This window comes from Ailuropoda melanoleuca, chromosome X (genome assembly GCF_002007445.2).
Source record: "Ailuropoda melanoleuca isolate Jingjing chromosome X, ASM200744v2, whole genome shotgun sequence".
Taxonomy (NCBI): Eukaryota; Metazoa; Chordata; class Mammalia; order Carnivora; family Ursidae; genus Ailuropoda; species Ailuropoda melanoleuca.
This window is the reverse complement of record NC_048238.1, coordinates 4,428,383-4,451,602: the sequence shown is the minus strand read 5'-3', so window position 1 is coordinate 4,451,602 and position 23,220 is coordinate 4,428,383. Positions and strand designations below refer to the sequence as shown.

The 23,220-nt window shown below is 46.8% G+C and overlaps 1 protein-coding gene across 1 annotated transcript in view; it reads left to right on the top strand.

The window, feature by feature from the left end:
- The window catches only part of PUDP (pseudouridine 5'-phosphatase), a 94,165-nt gene extending 82,463 nt beyond the window's left edge, over positions 1–11,702 (top strand). Inside the window, exon 4 of the mRNA XM_034649455.1 lies at positions 10,120–11,702. Within this exon, the coding sequence (XP_034505346.1) occupies positions 10,120–10,296 (177 nt within the window). The 3' untranslated portion in view covers positions 10,297–11,702. The remainder of the gene's footprint in view (positions 1–10,119) is intronic.
- The last annotated feature ends 11,518 nt before the right edge of the window (positions 11,703–23,220 follow it).

The window sequence follows — 23,220 nt, the reverse complement described above, 5'->3', positions numbered from 1 at the left end:
GTCTAGCACATGCGACCACTCATTCAGTAGGGGTGACGTGTGGCTGAATGTGGGTCTGAGCTCCTTACTGCCGCTGTGTTAGTAAAGGGAGAAACTGCGTTGGAAGCTCAAAAAACTGAACTTTGTAAAATAAACCCATGGGAGGTCAAAGGATTCTCCTTCTAAGTATTCCCTGGGTAGAGCGGGAAAGCCAATGTATTGTACAGTGTGCTGGCCAGGCTCCTAGAAGCACAAGACCCGGAGTGGGGTTCTGTGATCATGCATGTAACTCTGGACAGGATTTGGATTCCGCTTAGAATCTTAGCAACAAATACTCCCCACATGCCATTTGCAAAACCCAAGAAGAGCCTTGGAAACTCGGGGCTTATCCTTTATACTCCTGAGGGAAGCTCTCAGCCCATAAGAACCTAGGACCCCTTCCCCACTGTTCCCCATCCACCTTCAGGGCTCAGACGCCCACTCCACTGCGTCCCCTGGCTCTGCCCAGCAAGGCCCCCTTCCCACTACCCTCCTGCCAGGCTCCAGGACATCCTTGTCCTGCTGTCACCCATGTTGTCCCCGCTAGTCTCCTGACAGGAGCTCTCTCTGAATCGCTGGTTCTAGACGGGAAGGAGAGATGCCGCTCTGTATCCCAAGATTGAGATGATGTTTGTACTCCCCCTCTCTAAAGGAAAGGAACAGAGCACAGGACACCCTCCCCAGTGACCTGACCAGGTGCCCCCTTGGCGCATCTTGTCCTGGACGTTCATCAGAGCCCACACCTGAGCAGGCAGGAGTCCCAGGGCTCCTTATCTTTTCACTCACTTTCATTTCTGATGAGATACAAACAGAACCTCAGTGCTGAAGCCCTGTAGACATTTAGAGTGAAACTTGGCGTCATCTGTTTTTGTTTATTTTGAGTCCCTTAAATTAAAGTGATTTTGTAAGGAAAGATTCAGAACATCTAGGGAAACAAGGCCAGTGAGTGTTACTTGTGTCAGTGTGACTCCTGCCATGGTCAGGTGTATGTTGGGGAGAACTTCCCGGCAAATACTGTTCCTCAGAGCACTGCCTTTGGGGACGTTCAGTGCCTTCCTCTGAAAACAAGCTTCTACATGTGGGGTTAGGGTTAGGATTAGGGGAGTTGACACAACAGATGTACGCACAGGCAGTACTTCTAGGATCACTGTTGTGCTCACTGCATATCACAAAGCTATAGTCTGACGTCTGATGCACAGAATCTGCTTTCTGCAGAAGATTTCCCTGGACTGGTGCATCGGAGACCATTCTGGAAACCCCGCACGTAACGACATGGGAGTGGACAGTTTAGAATTACACATTAATGTGCGCTTCGATAGACAAAACGCAATGATCGCAAGCCTCACCTGAGAATCAGTACACCTTCCTTTCTGGAAATGCTGAGTTTGCAAGGACGTGGTGTGAAAACCAGCCCTCATCCCTGAGTGGGCGCCTTGGATGTTTGAGGGAAGGAGACTGGAGGGCATCTTTGTGGACACCACAGCACAGATCCGTTCACTGAGCTCTCCTGGTTAGTAAGTAGGTGGCTGGGCCACCAGTAACTGGTGCCAGGACCCAGACACACCTGAAGGCACACCTGCTGCGTTGGCGGCTGTGACACGTGCACCTCACGTGGGACAGGGCTGCCCTTGGCTGGCTTGGACATTCTGAGCTGAATCCTCTCCAGGCCCAGTGACTTACGTCGGCGTTCCCTGCATGTCAGCCTCTCCTGCACAGGACCATGGGAGACCGCTCGGGACAGTCATGTCCACAGGGCGGCAAAGGCACCGTCTTTGCCCATGACAGTTCTGTGTGCTTGAGGATTTGCAGCTGGTCCTCATAAGGATAGCCAAACATGCGTGTGCTCTCGCTGTTCCGGGCACGTGTGGAGCTGGGCCGTGGAGGAAACATGGATTCCGTTTGATCTGAGATGGCTAAAGGCAGTTCTTCCGCCGACAAAGTGCCGGTTGACAGTTAAATACAACTTAACGCCCTGCATGTTGTGATCGTGCGCTTGGGCCGCCATAGCAAAACACCACAGATGGGGTGGCTTAAATGACGGACATTTACACCCTCTTGGTTCTGCAGGAGGCTGGAAGTCCGATGTCAGGGTGCTGGCGAGGTTGGTGTCTGCCCTCACGTGGCTTTTCCTCTGAGTGTGGGAGTGGGGAGCGGAGCAGTCTCGTTCTTCCTCTTCTGTGAGGACTCCAAGCCTGTCTGATTGCCCTTCTCCATGGCCCATTTAACCTTAAAATCCCCCTAAAGACCCTGTCTCCAAACACAGTCACATCCTGGAAGTCAGTGTGCAGCGTGACTTTGGGGGAACTCGGTTCAGCCCGTGTGTCACATATGTAGGCATATTAATTATGTTGATGGATAACCTTCAGGGGGCTGATGTCATAGTTTAGCTCCTAACACAAAACCAACAGGGGCCCCAGCTCATACCTGTTTGCCGTGAGTATTGTGCAAAACCTGAGGAAAACGGGAGCAATTTTGCACATTTACTTAAATACATAAAGTAGGAAAAGGAGAAAAAGGATTCTGTTGACTGTCTAGAAACTACTAAGACTTGTTTTATGAATCTTTAAAATCCCCAGTGCCTTTGAGAGCTTTGTTGGGCTTTTCAGTGGCGCCTGACAAATTTGGTGGACACCGAATCTATATTATTAAGAGACCGTTAGGCGAAGGTTTCTGAGTTCTGTCGAAGTCCTTTGCTCAGCAGTTAATTTGCACGCATACATTTTAAAATGGACTCCGAGAGCCCCACAATGTAGTGTTCATGAATAAAATGAGACAGAATTTCTCAGGACGCCTCTCTCACGTGCCCACGACCACCAAGTTGTTAAATCCTACATTCCTTCAAAGTCTTTTCTCAAGAGAAAAAGAAATCCATTTAGTGGTGCCATTCATTCATGTATGTAGCTTGGAACTCTAGAGGATTTGGTTATGAATATGTTTATGTCAGTGCTGGTTTTGTTCTTTGATTTCCAGACCAAAATTAATTCAAGAAGACAGTAGCTCTGCAAAGTGCAAGGTACTTGTCACAGTACCAAAGTACTTGTCAGTTGTGTCAAAGTCAGACAGTGTTTCATAGGGGACCACAGCACAGCTAGGATCTGTACTTACAGGTAGGGGGATGGGTGCATAGGTAGGTAGGTAGGTAAGTCGATAGATAGCTGATAGCAGATAGATGGATGGAGGGATAGATAGATGATGGATGGATGGATAGTTGGGGGAGGGATGGGTAGATGACGGATGGATGGATGGAGGAAGAGAGGAAGGGATACATAGATGATGGATGGATGAATGGAGGGAGGGAGGGATAGATAGATGATGGATGGAGGGAGGAATAGATGGAAAGATGGCTGATGGACGGATGGAGGAGGGGATGGATAGGTAGATGATGGATGGATGGAGGGAGGAATGGATGGATAGATAGCTGATGGATAGAAGGATGGATGGATAGCTGATGGTTGGATAGATGGACCGAGGGATGGATAGAAGGATGGATGGATAGATGGATGGAGGGATGGATGGATAGATAGACAGGCATGAATGCATGGTTGGATGCATAGATGGGTGCATGGATGGACAGACAAATAATATAAACGAAAAACTAAGTAATAATAAAACAGATGCAAAATTCTGTCATTTTTATATTACTTAAAGGTTTATTATTTAAGTAAGCACCTAATGACATGTATACAGACTCATCTCACAATATTGTGGTACTGATTTATACTAATTCGCCGTCTGACAGAGAACATGGAGATTAATAAAACCAACTGTAGCTATGAGCCTGCCGACGGAAAACCCATCAGAAATAAAGTTTAAGGCCTCCTTCAAATTTTGAAGTCTCACAATGTAAGAACGAAACTCGGTATTACAAAATGAATGCACAGAATAAAATCTACAAAAGCTCATACAGTCAGAGTTTTAACTTAAAAATAGTGGTTTCGTTGAGTGCTGATTTCAGGGATTGGAGTCAGATCGTATCTGGCTGTATGGATAGTGAATCACGATGGGCGCGCCCATGGGAGTACTTAACGTGCACACAGACGATCCCAGGTCGCCTTCTGAGCGTTTGGGGAGTGAACCTCAAGGGACTTCGTATCAAATTTTGCTTCAGCACCAAAGGGAGAAGCCCTGTTCCCTCAAGACGACGTAGTCACATTTGGAAAGTGCTAGTTTGGGAACTGCATGTAACTTAAAAGGGACCCTTGTAACGGTTGGAAAGAGAGGATTAGTCCCCAGGTGAAATCTCTAGTCTGTCTGGGCGCTTGTCCCCAGGGAGCAAAGGTNTCAAGACGACGTAGTCACATTTGGAAAGTGCTAGTTTGGGAACTGCATGTAACTTAAAAGGGACCCTTGTAATGGTTGGAAAGAGGATTAGTCCCCAGGTGAAATCTCTAGTCTGTCTGGGCGCTTGTCCCCAGGGAGCAAAGGCGCAGAGTTGAAGACTGACCCTCATCCAATCTTTCCCCTCCCTCTGGGGCCCTGCCACCCTGTCCTGGTTCTGCTGACCTGAGCTGGTGAGGACATGACCAGAGGGCACAGAGGGGACACTGACTCTCAAGGTGTGGGAGCCAAGCAGAAAGCATCACCCGGAAGTCAGAGCAGAGGAGGAGACAGAGAGGACACGGCTGGGTGGCCGTCCCTCCCTCCGGAATGGCCCCTCACCCAGCTCTGCTGCTGCCCCCTCTGCTCACTGTCCCTCCTGGGGGAACAGAAGCCCAGGGCTGCCGAGGCCCTCCCCACTCTTCCCCGTCTGTCTTTGCAGTCGCGGCTGCAACCGTACAGGCGCCTCATCTCTGCTGAGCGCCCCCCACAGTGGCCTCACACCCAGCCTGCCACACAACCAGGGTGCCTTCCAGCAAATCAGTGGCCCCCGGCACCCACCGTGTCAGGAAGTTTGGAACGACGTTTCCCTTCCTGTCCTGTGCCTCCACCGTCAGACTGCCTTCTGCTTAAGTATTTGCTGAATCCCATGCATGGGATTTCTGTGCATGCCTGCCACTGTCGCACAAACATTCTCTTACTGGTTCGTCATGAAACAGAACGTCTTAGTTATAGGTTGGTTGTCTTTAAAAGATTCAAGTGCAAGGGCCCCGTGATGCCCCGGGTGGAGCTGATGACCAGGTTGCAAGGAGACGCGCATGGACGCCGCCTGACCCGGCGCTGTTCTCCTTACACGTCTTCACAGAAGTGCTTTCAGCACCTCCGGGCGGTAAGCCCCTGAAATGCTTCACCTCCCGGATACTCGCAAATGTCATTCTTTCTAAATTAAACCCTTCAGGCTGCACTTTAATTAAGCTCACCTCCTCTTCTGGAGATGGAATTCAGATTTATTTTCGCCTTCAGCTTGTAAAGTGAAAAGAACATTACATTGTGGAGACCCGGGCTCTGGTCCTAAATTCTGTCACCTGCACGCACATGTGATCTCCAGCTCATTTCCAAGCTTCCTGTGGCTCAGAACCCTTTCCTGTGACAAAGACAGGACTGGGTCACCTGCTGTCCTCCAGCTCGGACACCCTGTAGTCTCTTTGTTGCTCTATGTCCTGGGCCAGGACACCTGCAGTATCTCCCCTGATTGAGCAGGTGTTCACCAGATGCTACGGTTTGCCACGGCACGCCAAGAAGGTGTGGGTACTCCAGCCCTGCCTCCTTACAGTCAGGTGCATTCCTGTCCCGTGCACACAGGTGGGAGGACGATAGTCTTGCTGCCAACAAGCTTCCTCCAAGTCGTGGAAGCGTGTCCTGGAGCACCTACCAGCCACCACCACCCGGAGTACCTGTGCCATGCTACAAAACATCACTACGTTAATTAGAGTGCACCACGCACAGGTCCACATGTGAGTCTCGTGGCACAGGGATGGGACGGGGGGTCAAGGGGGACAAAGGTGTCTGATGCCCCCACCTTCCTTCCTGCAAAGAGCTAAGTGCAAGTAAGTAATTGACATTTTACAAGTGGGTANGGGATGGGACGGGGGGTCAAGGGGGACAAAGGTGTCTGATGCCCCCACCTTCCTTCCTGCAAAGAGCTAAGTTGCAAGTAAGTAATTGACATTTTACAAGTGGGTGCGAAGGAGTTTATGGCCCAGCGTAATGAGTCAGTGCAGGGTGAAAAGGGCCAAGTCAGAGCTTGGGGAACACCGAAGCACTTAAAAGAAGGATGCAACATTCAGTGGAATGACACTCTTTTCCTGTGAGCCGGGTGTGGCAGGTGGAAACCACACGGAGATATTGGGTATTTGAATAAAACGCATTCTTTCTGCCTTTATGTGTGCAAGATCTGAGCTGTGTTATTCTAGCTTATATCTTTCAATGGTTTTATGACCCTCGAGTGCTGTGATTAATAGGCAGAGTCGTTTTGGGCAACTTTCAAAGATTTATTTTTGGGTTTCAGTAGGTAGATAAGCTGGGCAATGACTCTTCATAAAATGTCTAGGTGTTTCAGCACTGGGCACTTCTCCCCCATGCGTGGTCCTTAGAAACACATTAGATCTTAGGAGTCAAGACACAGGCAAGAAGGAAGACATAAGAAGCTTTTGGGACATTTTTATAGGTGCTTCGAAATACAGGACTTGATCTGCTTTGCAGTTCTGCGTCTCAGAAGACGCCAGAGAACATGCCCCATTGCAGATGCTGTGGCATCACAAGGAATCGAATCCTGGACGCAGTGGTGGGGAGGCTGGCCACGCAGACCCTGCACCGGGGTGGTTCTCGGCAGCGTGCATGCTTGCTGTGTGTCTGCTGTCCTTCATCTGGCTGCTGCGATTACTCCACGGGGTGAACAGCCTGGGCATGCAGGTGCCACGTTTGCTGGACACGGCTCACACCCATGTGCCGAGTGTTCCTGCCACAGCGTCCTCCCACACGGCCTCCGGTCAGCTGGCCGGTTCGCCTTCCAACACCTGAAGTCCTGTTTCACTACCTGCACGTTTCTGCAGTGCCATCTGGTTAGCTGATGTGTGATGTGCAGCTCACGCGTCTGAGACATGTGTTTGGAAGGCCACGATGTGACGTGGCCGTGGGAAAAGAGGAAGAACAAAGGCATTTGTGGTGCCCCTGACAGAACCCACACAGTCAGGGTGCTGTCCCTCACTGGCTGCGTCTGCATCGCGGACCGCGGGTGCTCGGCACCTTCCTGGCCTGCAGCGTCCCTCAGCTGCGGAACGCCACACCCCGGCCTGTGTCCTGGCTTTGTCCCGTGGCAGCCGGCATGCCGGGGCTCACGTGCTTGTGCACACTGACATGTTTCCAACAGCCCACCGTGGCACGGCGTGTTCTGTCAGCTGCGTGCTGCTGCTGATACGGCCGCGCTCCCCAGACGTTTCACCGTTCCTTATGCCTTCCAAGGCTTCCGCACTCTCGTGGGCATCGCACACGTCACAGTTCAGATCTCTCTGCTGTATCTGGGTGGCTAATTCTGAAATTAGTGGAGACAAGTACGAATGGAAAACAGAGAAACCAGGACAATGTGCACACCTTGGGAAATGGTCCAACTTTGCAAAAGAGGATTGCCAGGTGCTCTGTGCATCGGCCATAAATGCCCGCAAAGCTTTTCCGCGTCACTCCTAACCGTTTCTGGTGTGTCCTGGAACGCAAACAGTGGCGTTTGGAAGGAGCTCTCAGGCATGGATGCTCTCTGCAATGTTCTGGGCCCTCTTTTCAGTAAGTGCCACGGTTTCTGAAGCACCAGATCTCCCTTCCACCTACCTGCCCACCATGTCCCTCAGAAGGTGCAGAGCAAAAGCTGCTTTCATGACTTTCTCCAAGCAGGGTTACCCCAAGGGACCAACAAAATCCCTTCCCCTGTACCTACTGACATTTCACAGGTGGACTGCGTAAAGCTTCAAAATCCTCGGAGAACACAGGGCATCATTCAAAAACACAATGCCACTGGACATCTAAGTGCCCATCCCTGGTCCCCGATAAAGCAATCAAGGACATTTAGAATGCAGTTAGGTCTTAACTGTAAAGAGGCAGGGATGGAAATGTCACTAAGAGGAAGTCTCGAAGGCAAGCTAAAGAACAAAACTGCCCATTCTAAGCAGATTCTGTCCCACTCAGATGGAGACCATTGACTCAGGGCGGAAGCCGGGAGCTTGAAAAGGAGCCCAGGGGCCTTTCTAAGTTCTCAGAAGGAAGGCAGAGGGACTAAGTGTACTGTTTCTCTAAATCTGCCTGGTTTTTAGCGCTCAAAGGCCCATTTCCGGGGCAAACCAGCTTACTCTGTGAGCATAGCCTAGTGCTGACCTTAGGGTGTTATTATGATGCGTCGGGCCTCACTGAGCCCTGACCTCAGCTTACTCTGTGCAGATAGCCTAGTGCTGACCCTGGGGTGTTGTTATGATGCGTAGGGCCTCACTGAGCCCCACCTCTGCCTCAGGGGAGCTGGCTCACATCTGTCAGCCCCAGGCTGGAGGGAAGGATGGGGAAGGGCAAAGGAAAGAGTCTGTGTACCTGCTCCAGAACACTCCACCAGGAAAGACCGTAGGCGTGTCCGTGTTTGGAGGTACATGAGTGTCAGTGTGTGTGCATGTGTGTATCAGAGTGCAGGTTTCTGAGTCTGAGTGTGTATGTGTCTGTGAGTGTGGGTGCCTGAGTGTGCACCTGTGTGTGAGTTTGTGTGCACACGTGTGCCTGAGTGCCAGTGTCTGTGTCAATGTGTGTGTGTCTGTGAGTGTGCACACATGTGCCTGAGTACCGGTGTCTGTGTGAATGTACGTGAATGTGTGTGTGAGTGTGCGCACGTGTGCCTGAGTACCGGTGTCTGTGTGAATGTACGTGAATGTGTGTGTGAGTGTGCGCACGTGTGCCTGAGTGCCGTTGTCTGTGTGAATGTACGTGAATGTGTGTGTGAGTGTGCACACATGTGCCTCAGTGCTGGTGTCTGTGTGAATGTGTGTCTGAGTGTGCACACGTGTGCCTGAGTGCCAGTGTCTGTGTGATTGTACGTGAATGTTTGTGTGGGTGTGTGTGCATGTGAATGTGAATGTGGGTGTGTGTGAATGTGTATGGATTTTCCAGGGACCTAAAAGCAGCAGAGGGTGCAGAATTTGCGGTGTCACACTGCACCCAGAGCAGCATCCGTGAGCCTCGCCCGGTCACCAGCACAGTGAACCCACTGGGAACACAGTTCTCGTGATGAAAGGAGGGGGACAAGGGGTTGGGAAGGTGGAAAGGTGTGACCATGGCACCTCCTGGCAGGGGTCACCTGAGGACAACAGTGGGACCAGTGGGGGAGCATGTCACAGCCATGACTGGAGCCCCCTTCACACGTGTCGTACCCCCACAGAGTAGAATCCACTGAGAAGAACTGATGAAGCTGTTTCCAGGAACTGAGGCAACTTTCTAGGTACGTGTCTTCCCTGGATGGAGAATGACGTAGGATGACCGCCGATCTACGCATGGGTAGACTTAGGGTCGCTCATTTTGAAAGTCCCGGGGCGTTGTTCACGAGATAGCACGTTTAGGAGCCGTCTGATAAACACAGCGCACAGACTGACGGACCGGCAGTCATCCTGATAATAGGGTGGGTTTGCACGGTAAGCAGATGGAGATCCCGCTCCTGGCAGCTGGTCTTGGTGCTGGAGATTTTCGCTGCATGCCTCAGTGCTCACACAGAGGCCCAGGCTTTCACCCAGATACCTTAACCACTCACTTTCCACACTGCAGTTCCTAAAACATGTCCAGCTCTGGAGTGAGTTCACCTTTAAAACACATGTGTCTTTCCCCCCCACACCTTACTCTCGTGCTCTGAATGTTCAATTATTGATGGCAAAGATATGTATGATTCCAAGAAAACAGAGTTTTAAACCCAGCATCCCGTCTTGCCACCCAGCTGGACCACATGTCACCAGTGCCTTGGCAACCATGGCAGAATGCTGTCCACTGTAAAGTTGTGGCCACAGGAAGCCCGCGGGACCGTGTGTAAGACCCGGTGTGCTGGCCTCACCGCGGCTCACAGACTGGAAAGCCTCCCCTTCATCTGTGTTCATGTACACCACTGTAGCAATGCCGGCAGGCATGTCAATAATAAAAATCATGAAAACCCAGTCTAGCTGCCTGGTTGTAGGAACAGCCGTCTCAACCTTGTCTTTCTTCCTCACCCCACAGTGCCTCGTGTTTGAAGACGCTCCCAACGGCGTGGAGGCAGCCCTTGCAGCCGGCATGCAGGTGGTCATGGTTCCAGATAGGAACTTGCACCAACACCTGACGTCCAAGGCCACCCTGGTGCTGGATTCCCTGCAGGACTTCCAGCCCGAGCTGTTCGGTTTGCCGCCCTTCGAGTGAGCGGCCCGCCATGCCTCCCTGGGTGCAACGGCGCCCACTTGGGTGACCCACAGCACCCAGGAAATCACCACGTGAGCGGTCCTTCCAGCCCTTGCGGTCGGCCTCCTATCCCATGTGGGCTCAGCCTACCCTGACTAGTGCTGACAAACCACAACATCCCAGCTGAGAGAGTGAAACAGACGCAGCCCAGAACAGAGACCAAAACGCTCATGTGCATAATCATACATTGTATGGGAATGATCATATGGTGTCATTGCATTTGAGGAATCATGTGATAGTCCTGTACGGCAAATACACGCACATACGTACACATTCTTCTGTCAGTGCTCGTGCATGTGTGTATATACATACGTGTGTGTATTTATATGTACCTAAGCATATACATATTATATGTAAAGTGCTTCCTTTTCCAAGACAAAATTAAATTCAATTTGCATTCATTTCTTTTCCTTTTCAGTTTTTCTAAACCCTGGCTGGAAAATGTAAAATATATGTATATGCTTACATATATGTGTGTGTGTATATATGTATGTATATGTTATATTTATATACTTCCTATATGACTTCATTGTTTTAAGTGTTGGTCTTAATGTGCCATAGCAGCTGATAGAAGTGAGAGTGTAACTGCATTTTATTTACAGTCTCAGTGGAAACACCATGTCATGGACGAGCCCTGAGAAATTATTCTCCTTATTAGCAAAATTGACCATCTTTCTCTGCCCTCCACTCAGAGGTCGTGTCCTCAGAACCTCTCGGTGGACCTCCACTCAGAGGCCCACTCTGAACCGTGTCATGGTAGTTTGTTTTCAGTGTGAAGGTAACTATGGCCTGTATCTTACATCTAGGTTCATGTCCACATTTGAGGATGTGGTTTCTACCTCACAAAAAACCATCCACCTCCTCTAAAAAGAGACATTTTTCTAACACAGCCTTTGATGCAAATACAGCTTGAATTCAGAATATATACCTAGTGACCAAGAGCCTTATTAGCACATTTCTGGGCTCATTTACCCGACGACTTTACAGTTTGGCAGTGAACCCCTTTTACTACATTTATTCAGCCTGTTGTGTTGGGAACATTGAGAAAGGCATTGAAATATGGGAGAAACACAATCACTGGGTTCACCCTGCCTGCTGATGCGTCATTGATTGTCATGGAGCTAATTTCCAACAGGGAGTGGTAGCAAAGTCATAGTAATGAGCGCAAATGTGCCCATCTTTGGTCGTCTGTTGATGGTTGCCTCTGGCTGTTGATTAGTTTTATATCTGTTCAGCAAATTCATTTCAGCGTTATTGATCGTCAGCGTACAGGTCCGTTCTCTCAGTTCTCCCTCAAACCCGTTGTAACATCTTATTAGATCCCTCACCAGTTAATTGAATTGAATAAAATCCTTGATGTCAGTTCACGTTACGTATGGGAGTTTGATTTTACCTTCTTTAAAAAAAGTTATCCTTTAACAAATGGAAGATGTAAGTGTAACTCTTTGACCTGTTTTTTAAAAAGCCAAACACCACTCACGCTGTAAAATGGCATTTTTATATCGTGAGGGTAAACATTAGTACCTTTGTGTGCAGCAAACTTAAGATCTCTGAAACGATCACTTGTTGAATTTGATATCTCTTTCTTACAAACTATGTATGTTTTCTAATCCTTAGGCCATTTTGCATGAAGAACACAAAGCGATCTCATGCTTCCCTCAAAGATACAGCTCTAGATCATGTATATTTTCCTCTAGGGTAAATTTCATCTCAAGTACCTTGTTCGTTCTTTTGTTGTTACAACCAAGGCAAAACTCTTTATTTTTTTCGTGCAAAGGAAAATACTGATGGTTGGCCAAGGTACACACGGTCTTTCTTACTCTCCTACATCAGCCTCATTGCCCCAGCGCCTCTTCGTGATGGCGTCCCACCAACAACCCATCCATTTCACAGAGGAATAATAATAATGCCACTTTAGACCAGGATGACTCCTGCTGAGAAGCTTTAAGGAGTTACTGTGCTTTCTTCATGCATTTAGTGTGTGCTCTATCGGGAACATGCAGGGATTACTGGCTGTTACACGGTGTTGTACCATTTCCCTAGTATTTCCCTATCTACTGCGCCTCCTTTGGAAGCATCTGATACTGATGACAGCCCCTGAGACATGATACAGTCTCTTCTTAATTCCTCTTCAGTGAAACATACACAACACTTTTAAGAACGTACTAATGACTGCATAGTAGGATTCTTCCAGTTCTCCCTTGGTTGCAGTTCAGTGAGCTAACAGAGAGAAAGGAGGTCTGGAAGACACCTGCTTTACCCTGGAGAGAATTGCCTTATCAAGACATGTGGATCGTTTCTGCTCTGTAAACAGTGGTCCATGCTTAGCCCCTGAAGTTCCTGTTTCTTTGAATAGAATAGTTGGTTTGAAGATGTACTAAGGACATTTAGTAATTGAAGACCAGATCTTCGAGACACCTAAACATATTCTGGTTTCTCGTGAGTTTTTTTAATAGTATCTTGTGAGCATAGCACTTTTATTTCCATTGGCCACAGGATGTATTTACTGGTTGTAACGTTTCATCAGAAAAACTCTTTCTGTTAATGCAGAACTGAGTAAGAGCCCATCTGAGGGTACTTATCAAGTCTCCAGAAGGGAGGAGGTAGAAACGTGAGACTTGCACCCAGGTCATGGTGTTGCCTCAACTGATTTGATTGCTCATCGAATCAACTAACTTTTTTCTGCGCGTCTTTGGACCCAAGTGGTTTTTGAAGGACTAAATAGTTACCTCTCTGTTCCTAGTTCTCCACAGGTGCCTTACACAAAGTTATTTTGGAGATTATCAGACTACCGCATTAGTATTAAGGCATTGTATGAAACCATTGCCTTTTGTTGACCGAAACCCATGGTTGCCAAATTCTACATGCGTTTCTCCAACACTGCATATGAAATGAGTATTTTATATTAAACAATTTGAAATTATTTACCATAATGTTAATATTATATTTGTCTAGGGCATAAAACTTATAAAGAACTATTTATCCTAATGTTCTCTAGTTACTTAACAAGCATGAGGCCTTGGAAACATGCCATCAAATACATTGACTTACAAAACTCCTTGTCAAAGGGATGGGGAATTCATATATAATCCAAAGTCACTTAAAATGGCATATCTTCAAAATTCACTCTAGGAAAGAGTGGGTATGCATTTGATACTCCAAAGTCTTACTAAATTATGGATAGATATTTAACTAAACAATAGTTATTTTTCTGTAAGTCACATCACTTCTATGGCTGGTGGTGAAAAAGACATTCCATATAAAAATCAGAAACAAAAAAGGAAACCAACTTAAGAGTAAACTTTCATCCTTGTTCTAGAAATCCCAGTCAATGAGTAACAGCAGTGAGTGTTTACATTGATGGGTTTCCTGATGACAGATTATCTCAGTTATTTGTCTAAACATGTCTGTCTCACCACTTTTTAAGGCTGTCTTCACTAGATATTGAATTGTGGTTTGAAATTAATTTCCTCTTACCCTTTAAAGATTCAGTCTGTGTTATCTGACTTCATCGTTTTGATTAAATTACCTGCGTTTGAAAGCAATCTGTCTCTTTCCTCCAGCTGCTGCTAAGATTTTGTTCATGGTCTTTGGCCTTCTGAGGAGCGGCTTGCTTTGTTTTGATCTCGTGCGAACTTTGTAGATCTCCAGGAGTCTGTGGCCTGCTTTACATGTCACTGAACTTCTCAGTCATCAGCCAGGCTCGCCTCTTGGGGTCTCTTCCATAAAACCAAAGAGAAAGGATGAAGTCTTGGCAGTGCATGTAATCAGTGAGTCATGCCCAAGCCTGGGTTGTGCCACCAAGGAGAGGGCTCAGGGACTGCACAGCTTGAGTAAGCTGGCAGGACAGTTGAGAAACTAGGCCTTAGGGATAACTTGAAATCAGAGCACACACACCTAAAAAGGATTAGAATTCTAACGTAGCCCGGATGCCAGGCACAGTGATACCAGCCAGGAGAAGTCAACCACCCAGAGTCAAGTATACCGGTAGTCAGAAATCCAGAGAGCCAAGACAGCCAAGATCCAGGGGATCCACAGAAGGCCCAGGACAGAGCACCAGCAGAGCCCGTGTCCCTAGAGGGAACCTTTCCTTCCTTCACCTCTGCTCACTGGGTGCATGCTCTGTGTCTTCTCTGAAGGCAAGCCCAAGACCCTCGTGGCTCCTGTAGAAAAACGCTTACCTTGAGAAGAACGGCAAAGAGCCAGATAGTTGCTGAAATATGGAAAACAGTTTTAATTAGGATGAAGTATTCGCATATGCAGATCACTTGAAAATTGCAAAACACTCTAAATTTCTGCATAAACCAGGTCGTCTAGCATTTGCTGAGGGTGCTCGTCATGAGCTAGGCACTCTTTATTTACGAACGTACATCCTTGTCTTTTGCTTTGCTCTGTGTGCTCCGAGCAGTGGCTGGGAGTACCCCCAGCTTCCCCCTTCTTACCTCTAAGGGAAACGACACATCATTAGGTTACGTAACTCAAAAGGCCACTCGGACATGAAGTGATGGGGCTGGGGGTCAGGGTCATAAGTAACGTTCACTTCACGCTGCAGAAAATGTAGCTGTTCCCAACATAATTATCTTTAACCATAGGGAAAGAAATAAGTTTTCTTGGTAGTTAGGGTAAAAAAAGGATATTTGATGTCCTGTGGTCACCTTCCTGGTGTAGCCCATACGGGTGCTGCCTGGGAGCAGTGAATCCTCCATTTAAATAGCTATCTACTCACACTGTCTAAGGCCACACAGAACACATGCCTGCCTTAGCTGCAGTAGCAATTTTTATCAAGAAAAAGACTTTCTTGAAACAAGTTGGAAATGTCCTCTAATTGGGGAAATATTAAGGTCTTTGGATGCTACCGCTTGTCTGTGCATGAGACAGCTCCCTCATTACTTTGGTCTTTGGTATTCTCAACCTACCTCCAGAAAACCCTGCAAAATGTCATTCTTGAGTGCCCTCTCTTTGCAAGTACTTCTCAGGCCTGTGTGTGATGAGCTGTTTGTTCTCTTCTGATGTTCTTACCCACGCGTAGTCGTGTCGATGAAGCAAGTTATTCGCCAGTTCAACGCCGGAACTGAGTCACCAAGTTTGTGGGTGTTTCCACCATACTGCAGGGCTCTGAAAGTTCTCCCTTCCCCAGACCCCCAGTTCCTCAGAAATGGCATGAGGTTATTCCTAGGGAGGGTGTCATTAAGACCTCTCAGGGATCAAGACTGAGGCTTTTCACCCATCACTCCCCTCCCTTAGACTATGTCCAACACCAGTTCTATTTCTCTACCTTGATTTCTTTCCTCCAAACCGCTATCTGCAAATGGCCCATCCCACCACTACCACCACCACCTCACCACTTCCAGGGAGAACTCGCCATTAGGATGATGGAAGTCAGCCTTGGGCCCATTGCCTAAATTGTTCCCAGGGTCCCAGTGACGGCCCCAGAGACGGCAGATCAAGTCCTGTGACAGTGCCTGCAGACCCGTATGCTGCCTATTCCTTCATGTTAGCTATCAATGCTCACCTGCCTTTCTCTGGCCAGAACCTCCTTGAAGGACTAGCTCAACACGTATCCCAAGAGTTTGAGGGGGAAAAAAAAGTGCCACCCAGTTCCCCTGACTGTTCTGGTTCTCATCTGTAAACGAGATGGATGTGGCCTAGACTCCTCCATGCAACGTGTAATTTAGTATGAGACACAGTAAGGAATCACACACATAAAGGTGCAATTGTAAATTGTCACAAGCACCGCAGAGTGAGAGAACGGGATCTAAGAACAGCAGTGGACACCTAGTTTAATTTGGGGCTTACAGGGTCAAGAAGGAGTGCTCAGTGCCAGGCCAGTTTCTGAACAAGTACAGCAAATGTTGCCCATACAGCCCAGCGTCCACTCTTAGGTGTCTGCCTGAGAGAAAGGAAAACATCTGCCTGCGCAAAAACTTGTACACAAGTGTTCATAGCATTTTTTTGTAACCATCAAAGGAGGAAAGTACAGAGGCCATCAGAAGAGAAGGTCTTGGTAGACGTTGGCTCTGTGATAAAGTCCCACAAATTCCAGTGTTATTGGCACTTTCTACCAACACCCACATGTTGTTCTAATTAGCTTGTATAAAACTATCTTCCTGTGTTTCTAACCAGTTATGTAATTTGGACAAATGATCGATGAAGATCTCAACGGGGTAGTTAGTGTATGCCCAGTGAATCAATGGACTCTGTCCATTTTCTAGTGTAACATACGTGCACTTTTAAATATCATTAGCAGGCTTAGCAATGCGTGATGTTGCTGAGAAGAGCTTACGGAGGTGACCAGTAGTGGGAAGAAAGAGCTCAAATCGCTTTGCGCTTTATATTATATTAGTATTGACACTGGTTCTGTAGTTTGGCAAGATAAGGCAATACCCCGCGTGGAAGAATCTGCATACCTTTTGGAGAGCCTCGATCTTAATAGAGGAGACGATGCCCCATGAAAACAGGTGGAAGGGAACTGGTGGTGGCATCTCGGAGAAGCCTAAAGAGCGTTTCATGAAAGTGGAGGTCAACCTTCCAGTGCTGCTGAGAGACCAAGAAAGATCAGGACGGAGGACAGACATGGGGTTTGGTTATCTGTCCTTGGACACATCAGCCCGGGGGACTGGTGGGAGTTAAGAGCAGACTGCAGAAGAGTCAAGTGAAGCAGAGACCATGAACGGAGACTACAGGGAGCAAAAAAATGGGGCTGTCACTACAGGGCAAGAAGAATCCAGGAGGGGGTCCTTTGTGTTTGTGGGAGTTTGGTGTGGAGTCAAAGTCTGAGAGCAGAGAGAGGGGCAGAGCTTCTCAGCTCCAGATGGGGAAGATTCTCGTGAAGGAACCCATCAGAGATGCACAGAGTTTCCATTTCCCTTTCAAGAAATGAGGCCTCCAGGAGAGAGGGAAGGAGAGAAGAGGCTAGGAGTCTAGCCTGGTGGAGGTGAGGCACTGAGGAAAGAACTCCCCATGAGTCATACTGGCATTTCCCCCTAAAATCCATTTAATCCCACGAATCCAGCACAGTCCACTAACTAAGATTCTCTCCCATTGCCATGCTCCCTGGTTCTTGAGACGCCACTCATCAGAAGGGATGTGTGTTTACAGCTGCACCGAGGAAGCAGCCACACACCTGCATGATTTAAACACCCTCAAAATACTTCCCACCTCCAAATCTCTCTTCCTGCACGGAAGGGAGCTCATTCCTGCTCTCCAGTGCTCTGCCCTGTACCCAGAATTCCATGCCGACCCTGTGGAACATGTCACTTAATCCCCTTGTGAAAATGCAAATACCCCTAAGAACGTGACTCCCCTCTTAACCTCCTTAATCAGATTGCTTCCTCCTCGTTTTTAGCTGAGAACTGCTCGCTAGAGGGGATCAGATGCTGATGCAGGAGTGTGGATAGTGAAGGGCTTTTGAATAGGAAGCTTGGGGGCAGAGAAGTAGGTTTGAGTGGGCACTTCACAGGAGACATTGGAGAGGTGGAGGGTAACAGGAGTCCAGTTAGGAAAGGGGAGAAGAGGGATGCCACAAGGTAGGGCAGGGGCACAGGAAGGGGACGACCGTGGGCATCCACTGTCTCGCTAGTGCTAACTCCTGTGATTTAATTGTTGGGTGCAGGAGGTGAGTGTGCACGTAGGGACGTGCTGTTGGGAAACTTTCATCTGAGCTGCCCGGGACCTTTCTCGAACATCAGAGGAGCCCAGTAATGTTCTTTGTAGTCTAGGAGTGCATGCCTGCTACTGTTTGCTCAAGCACTTATTTCTCCTGGAAAACTCAAGAGCCTGCTGTCTTCTTTGAAAACTGAGCAAAGCTCCCACTGTGGGCAGCACAAACACAGCAAGATCGGGTTCTGAGAAGTGCGTGCCGTTTTATGGGGATGTGTCCCAGGACAGCGTTTCTGTTTGTGCCCAGCCCTGCAGCAGCACCCATTCAGTTCAGCTGGCTTTTCTCAATGGTGGACATAGGTTGCGTCCGGATGTTGTGTCCTAAATTACTTCCTAGAGCGGGCTCCAAGCTCTGGGCTGGCATCGAGGCCCACAGCTGGGGCTCTGAAAATGAGGGTGCTTCTATACTGGACCAGTTTTCCTGGAAAATACAGATGGGGCCGATTCTGCAGAACAGTGCTTTCAAGTTAGGGTTATTACACAGACAGCAGGCAGTCACTGCCATGAGGTCTCCTCCATGCTGAATGGTCAACCTCATTTGGACAAAATATTAAAATGTGACACGTCTGTGTGATGTTCTTTGCTCTGCCTCAAGCCCTTTCCGTACCTGTGTAGTTCAGAGGCAGTGCACTGACAGAAAGAAATCTATAAATACCTTTTAGGATTGGAATGGTTGGTCTTCCCTGTCGTAACCCAAACCAGATGGTGGCCTGGAAGAAAATGTTGAAAAATAAGCATTGTTCTGTGCTATTTTCTCCACTTACCAGAGTCAGAATTTTCCCCAGAAGAGTGCCAATATTAGACCCCCAAAGTATACACTTACCCACAGCAGCACCCATAGAGATAAAGTGTTTGTACTTGCCACTGGGTAGTCATTTCCAGTCTAACATCATTACATATATTTTAAGAAAGTCCTGTTAACAAAATAAGCTCATAAATATCAGATTAATTCTCAAAGAAGCCTTGGCAATGACTGGCTCAAATTGGCTATCCTTAAAAAAAAAAAAAAAAAAAAAAAAGACCTTCCTGCATTAGAAAACAGGAACAATCAGAGGAAAGAAAAATATCCATCCCAACATTAAACACAGGATTTAATTCTCCTCTACGTGTATGATTTTTTCCCCTAAAGTCTCCTTATTTTACTTCAATATGAATCCATTACAATATGAAATTGCTAAGTAACATTAATTTCCACCCAACAACAATGGGATGAATTTTGAGAATTACGTTGGTCTGTTTTTCAGTTTGGGTTATTTTCTATATGCACTGAGCAATGGTAGTGGGAAGAACCCTCTTCCTTTTAAACCTTTCATTTTGTTGAAATAGGTCAACTGGTTACAAGCAAGAGGTATGAAAACTCTTATCTTTGGTTAATCCTCTTTCCAAAATCACACTTTCCCTAATTTTAACTGTTTAAAAGGTGATCCTAAGCACCGTGAAAATAAGGAGAAATTCCTACGTGTTCACTCTTGGAGGCTCTCAGGATGATTTATATAACAAATCAGAATCCTTCTTGTATTGCCAACGTCAGTCATGCACCCCAGATGGATCCTTCCCTGCTATTTCATGTAAATATCTACTGTGCTTCTCTAGGCCAACAGACTTTTTGCACAACAGCGCATGGAGCTCAGACAGGGAAAATGCACTGTATGGGCAAAATCAGAAGGAAATGGAGAAAATACAAATTAAGGTAAAAAGCAGGGAAGAATGCATGCTTTGGTACATTTTGATCAAAATAGCTTAGAAAAAAATCGAATGTGGCCATCTCTATATTCAATGTAATTGTTTTGAATTAAAGAGGAAAATTACTATGGCTTATATAGTATCCGTCTGATAGAGTTAAAATTGTCCATCAGGCTTGTTCCTATAGCTCTTCCTCCTCCCTGATAATATTTTCTAGACTGCCCATAATAGCATCAAGAAGTGCGTCATTGCTCTGTCCGAGTGTTCTGTGCCCTATGTCCGTGACTATTTGAACATATGTTGTTGCATATTCTCTTCAAGTCTTCTCTCTCTGGTATTGAATTCCTTGGGGAGAAAAGAAGAAGACCAGATTGAAAGAAAGGAATGACTCTTTCAATTTCAAATGGTTGTATACGTATATATCTGTCTTGTTTCTTCGATGAAACCAACCCAAACCAGAGCAGAGACTAAGAAACAATAAAATGTTTCCTTTAAAAAAAAGATAACTGCGCCTGGGTAGCACAGTCGTTAAGCGTCTGCCTTCGCCTCAGGGCGTGATCCCGGCGTTATGGGATCGAGCCCCACATCAGGCTCTTCCTCTATGAGCCTGCTTCTTCCTCTCCCACTCCCCCTGCTGTGTTCCCTCTCTCGCTGGCTGTCTCTCTGTCACATAAATAAAAATAAAAAAATAAAAAAATAATGTTTAAAAAAAAATAAATAAATAAAATATTATCTTTGGTGAAACTAGAGGTCCCCTAGAGCCCTGGATCACAGGACGTGCTGAATGATGGGCCGAGTACATCAGAAAGTCGTTGACAATGACAGAGGACACCAAGAGAAGATGTCTTTTTCTTCATGACTCGGTTATCTAAAGTGGGCAGCACCCATTGAAAGGAAAAGCAATGATTCCTTGCTTACAAGAGTCAGGTCAACGTTTTTGGAAGGCTTCTTACATCATGCTTCAGTCATGGCATAGGACAGGAGGTAGGGATAGTTAGAAAAAAATCAGGAGGTAGTCTTAGCCCAGAGCAGACTTTGTGTTTGGGTTTGGCAAAGGGGCAAGAAATCAGGAGGTGTCACAGAGCCTTGCCTCTACTAATCTGTAGGGAAGATAAGCTCAAGGAGCAACACCCACACTCAAACATTCAGTGTGACCCCAGGTAACTTGCTGTCAGGCTGGAAAAGGCTTATCCACTGGGCGCGTGCAGTTAAGAAAACCCCCAGGGACACAGCCTGGAACTTAAGCTGCCCATCATTATCACTCCTTCTTCTGTCCATGCCTCCAGATTTTGCTCACATACCTCATCCATATAGACATCGTCTCCTTCCAACATGAGAAACGATACTGCTTAAAAAGGTGGTAGCCAGCCAGGGGCTATTAAAAAGATGCTGGGGTGCCTGGGTAGTTCAGTCGGTTAAGCATCTACCTTCAGCACAGGTCGTGATCCCAGGGTGCTGGGATTGAGCCCCACATCAGGCTCCCTGCTCAGTGGGGAGCCTGTTTCTCCCTCTGCCCCTCCACTCTCCACTTGGTTGTCTCTCACTCTGCTCTCTCTCTCTCAAATAAATAAATAATCTTAGAAAAAAAAAAAAAAGATGCTGCAAGGAAAAACAAAAGAACGGGGTAAGATTGATGAAGACATATACCAGAAAGACTCTACCACACAGCAACCGAAACTGGGAGCAGGGAGATGTGCAGGAAATCAAACCAGTTAAAGAAAATGTTGTTTCTCTGAAACGAGAATTTAAAGAAGAGATATATGGCCTTAAGGAAAAACTGGTAAGACATTACATGGGAGTGCAAAGGAAGGAGGCAGAGCCTCAGAAATGAATGAAAATAAAAAGTGAGTAGAAGAGAGACAGAGGCACAGAGACAGAGAGACACAGAGACAGAAAGAGATAGAGAGAAGACATGGAACATCAATAAAGCTGGTACCCTGCCAAGATCGAGCATGATTGCAACAGGAAAACGATTCAAATATATGATTGAAGGTAACATTTCTGGAATACACGGAAATTGGAATCTGCAATAAAAAAAAACGCACAGTGGAACGCAAGGCTGTGCTTATATAGATGAATTAACAACTATTGTAGCAAACTAATGGTGTTCTAAGTTTTGGAAAGAATTCAGTGGAAATTCAGGGAGAAAATCTAGGAACGTAAGATTTGTCTTGTCAGACATGAAGTGCCAGAAGACAGTGGAACAATGCTTAAAAAATCCTCGAAGGAAGACTATTAGCTCCAAAAACCTGACCGAAGCCGCCTGTGAGTTTTCAAGGATACCACCGTGTCCAAACACACACCCATTCGGAGAATGTATGTTTCTGAAGGAAACAGGCAGACACAGAGGTCGAATCCTCACCAACCAAGAGCAGCAGTGTGAAAGATTCCCTGCAAACGTAAAGGATGCGCTGAAGTGTAGAACCATGGGGAAGCCTGTGCAAATGATGGTCACGGAGGGGAAAATGAATGCCAGCAACTATGGCGATATGGCAAGAATAATGTAACTAACAACAACAACAAAAAAAGTCATTCCAACAAGTGCAGTTGGAAGTGAAAACAAGATGTACTCAAAGTGAGATGCTGGTTTTTCTCATTTTTAATTGCAGGCGCTCAATAGACATTGTTTTAAAACTCACATCAAACAAACAACAAAATACATATACGCATATTTAAGTGGATACAGGTAATCAGCAGAACTAAAAGGAGACTAACATTCTATCAATTTATTTATTATTTATTATTTATTTTTTAGAGAGAGAGTGCTAACTCATGCATGTGAGTGTGGTGAGGGAAGGGCAGGAGAGGGAGAGAGAGAGAGAGAATCTTAAGCAGACTCCATGCCCAGTGTGGAGCCTAACGAGGGGCTCCATCTCACGACCCTGAGGTCATGACCTGAGTCAAAAATCAGGAGTCACATGCTTAATCAACCGAGCCACCCAGGCACCCCTATTCTTCCAAAAATTGAAAGAAAATCTAGTAGTTCAAACCAAATACACACCATGCTTATTCACTTTATAAAAATAATTGCATAAAGACTGACACCAGTAAAACCAATTTTTGGAGACTCTGTGTATTACCTCAAAATAAGAATAGTAATGTATATTATCCATTCTTGAGTACACATAAGGATGGTTATGTTTCAGTAGATTGTATTCTAACACAGTGAACATCACCATATTCCTTCCGCCACAAAGAGTTTGGTCCTTACTTGGTCGGCAAGGAAGAACCTGTCAAGGGTTTTTGGCTGCTAATGGGTAAAATCCAATTATTACAAAGATTAGTTTGCATAGAAACCCTGTCCGTCTGGAAACCCAGTAATTCTGACTCCACTCTTCATCCTGCCTCCTGAGCCTAAGTTAAAAGTTCTGATTAAGTGACGTAAGCTCTCTTGGAAAAATCCTGGGATATCTACGGCACAGTGACCAAAGTGTCATCTGTAAATGGGCGTAAGCATTTCTGAGCATTATGATAAATGACACTCCTTAATCGCCTTCGCCTATTCCCCCTGTGCCCCCACCCCCCTGCCCCCCAGTAACCATC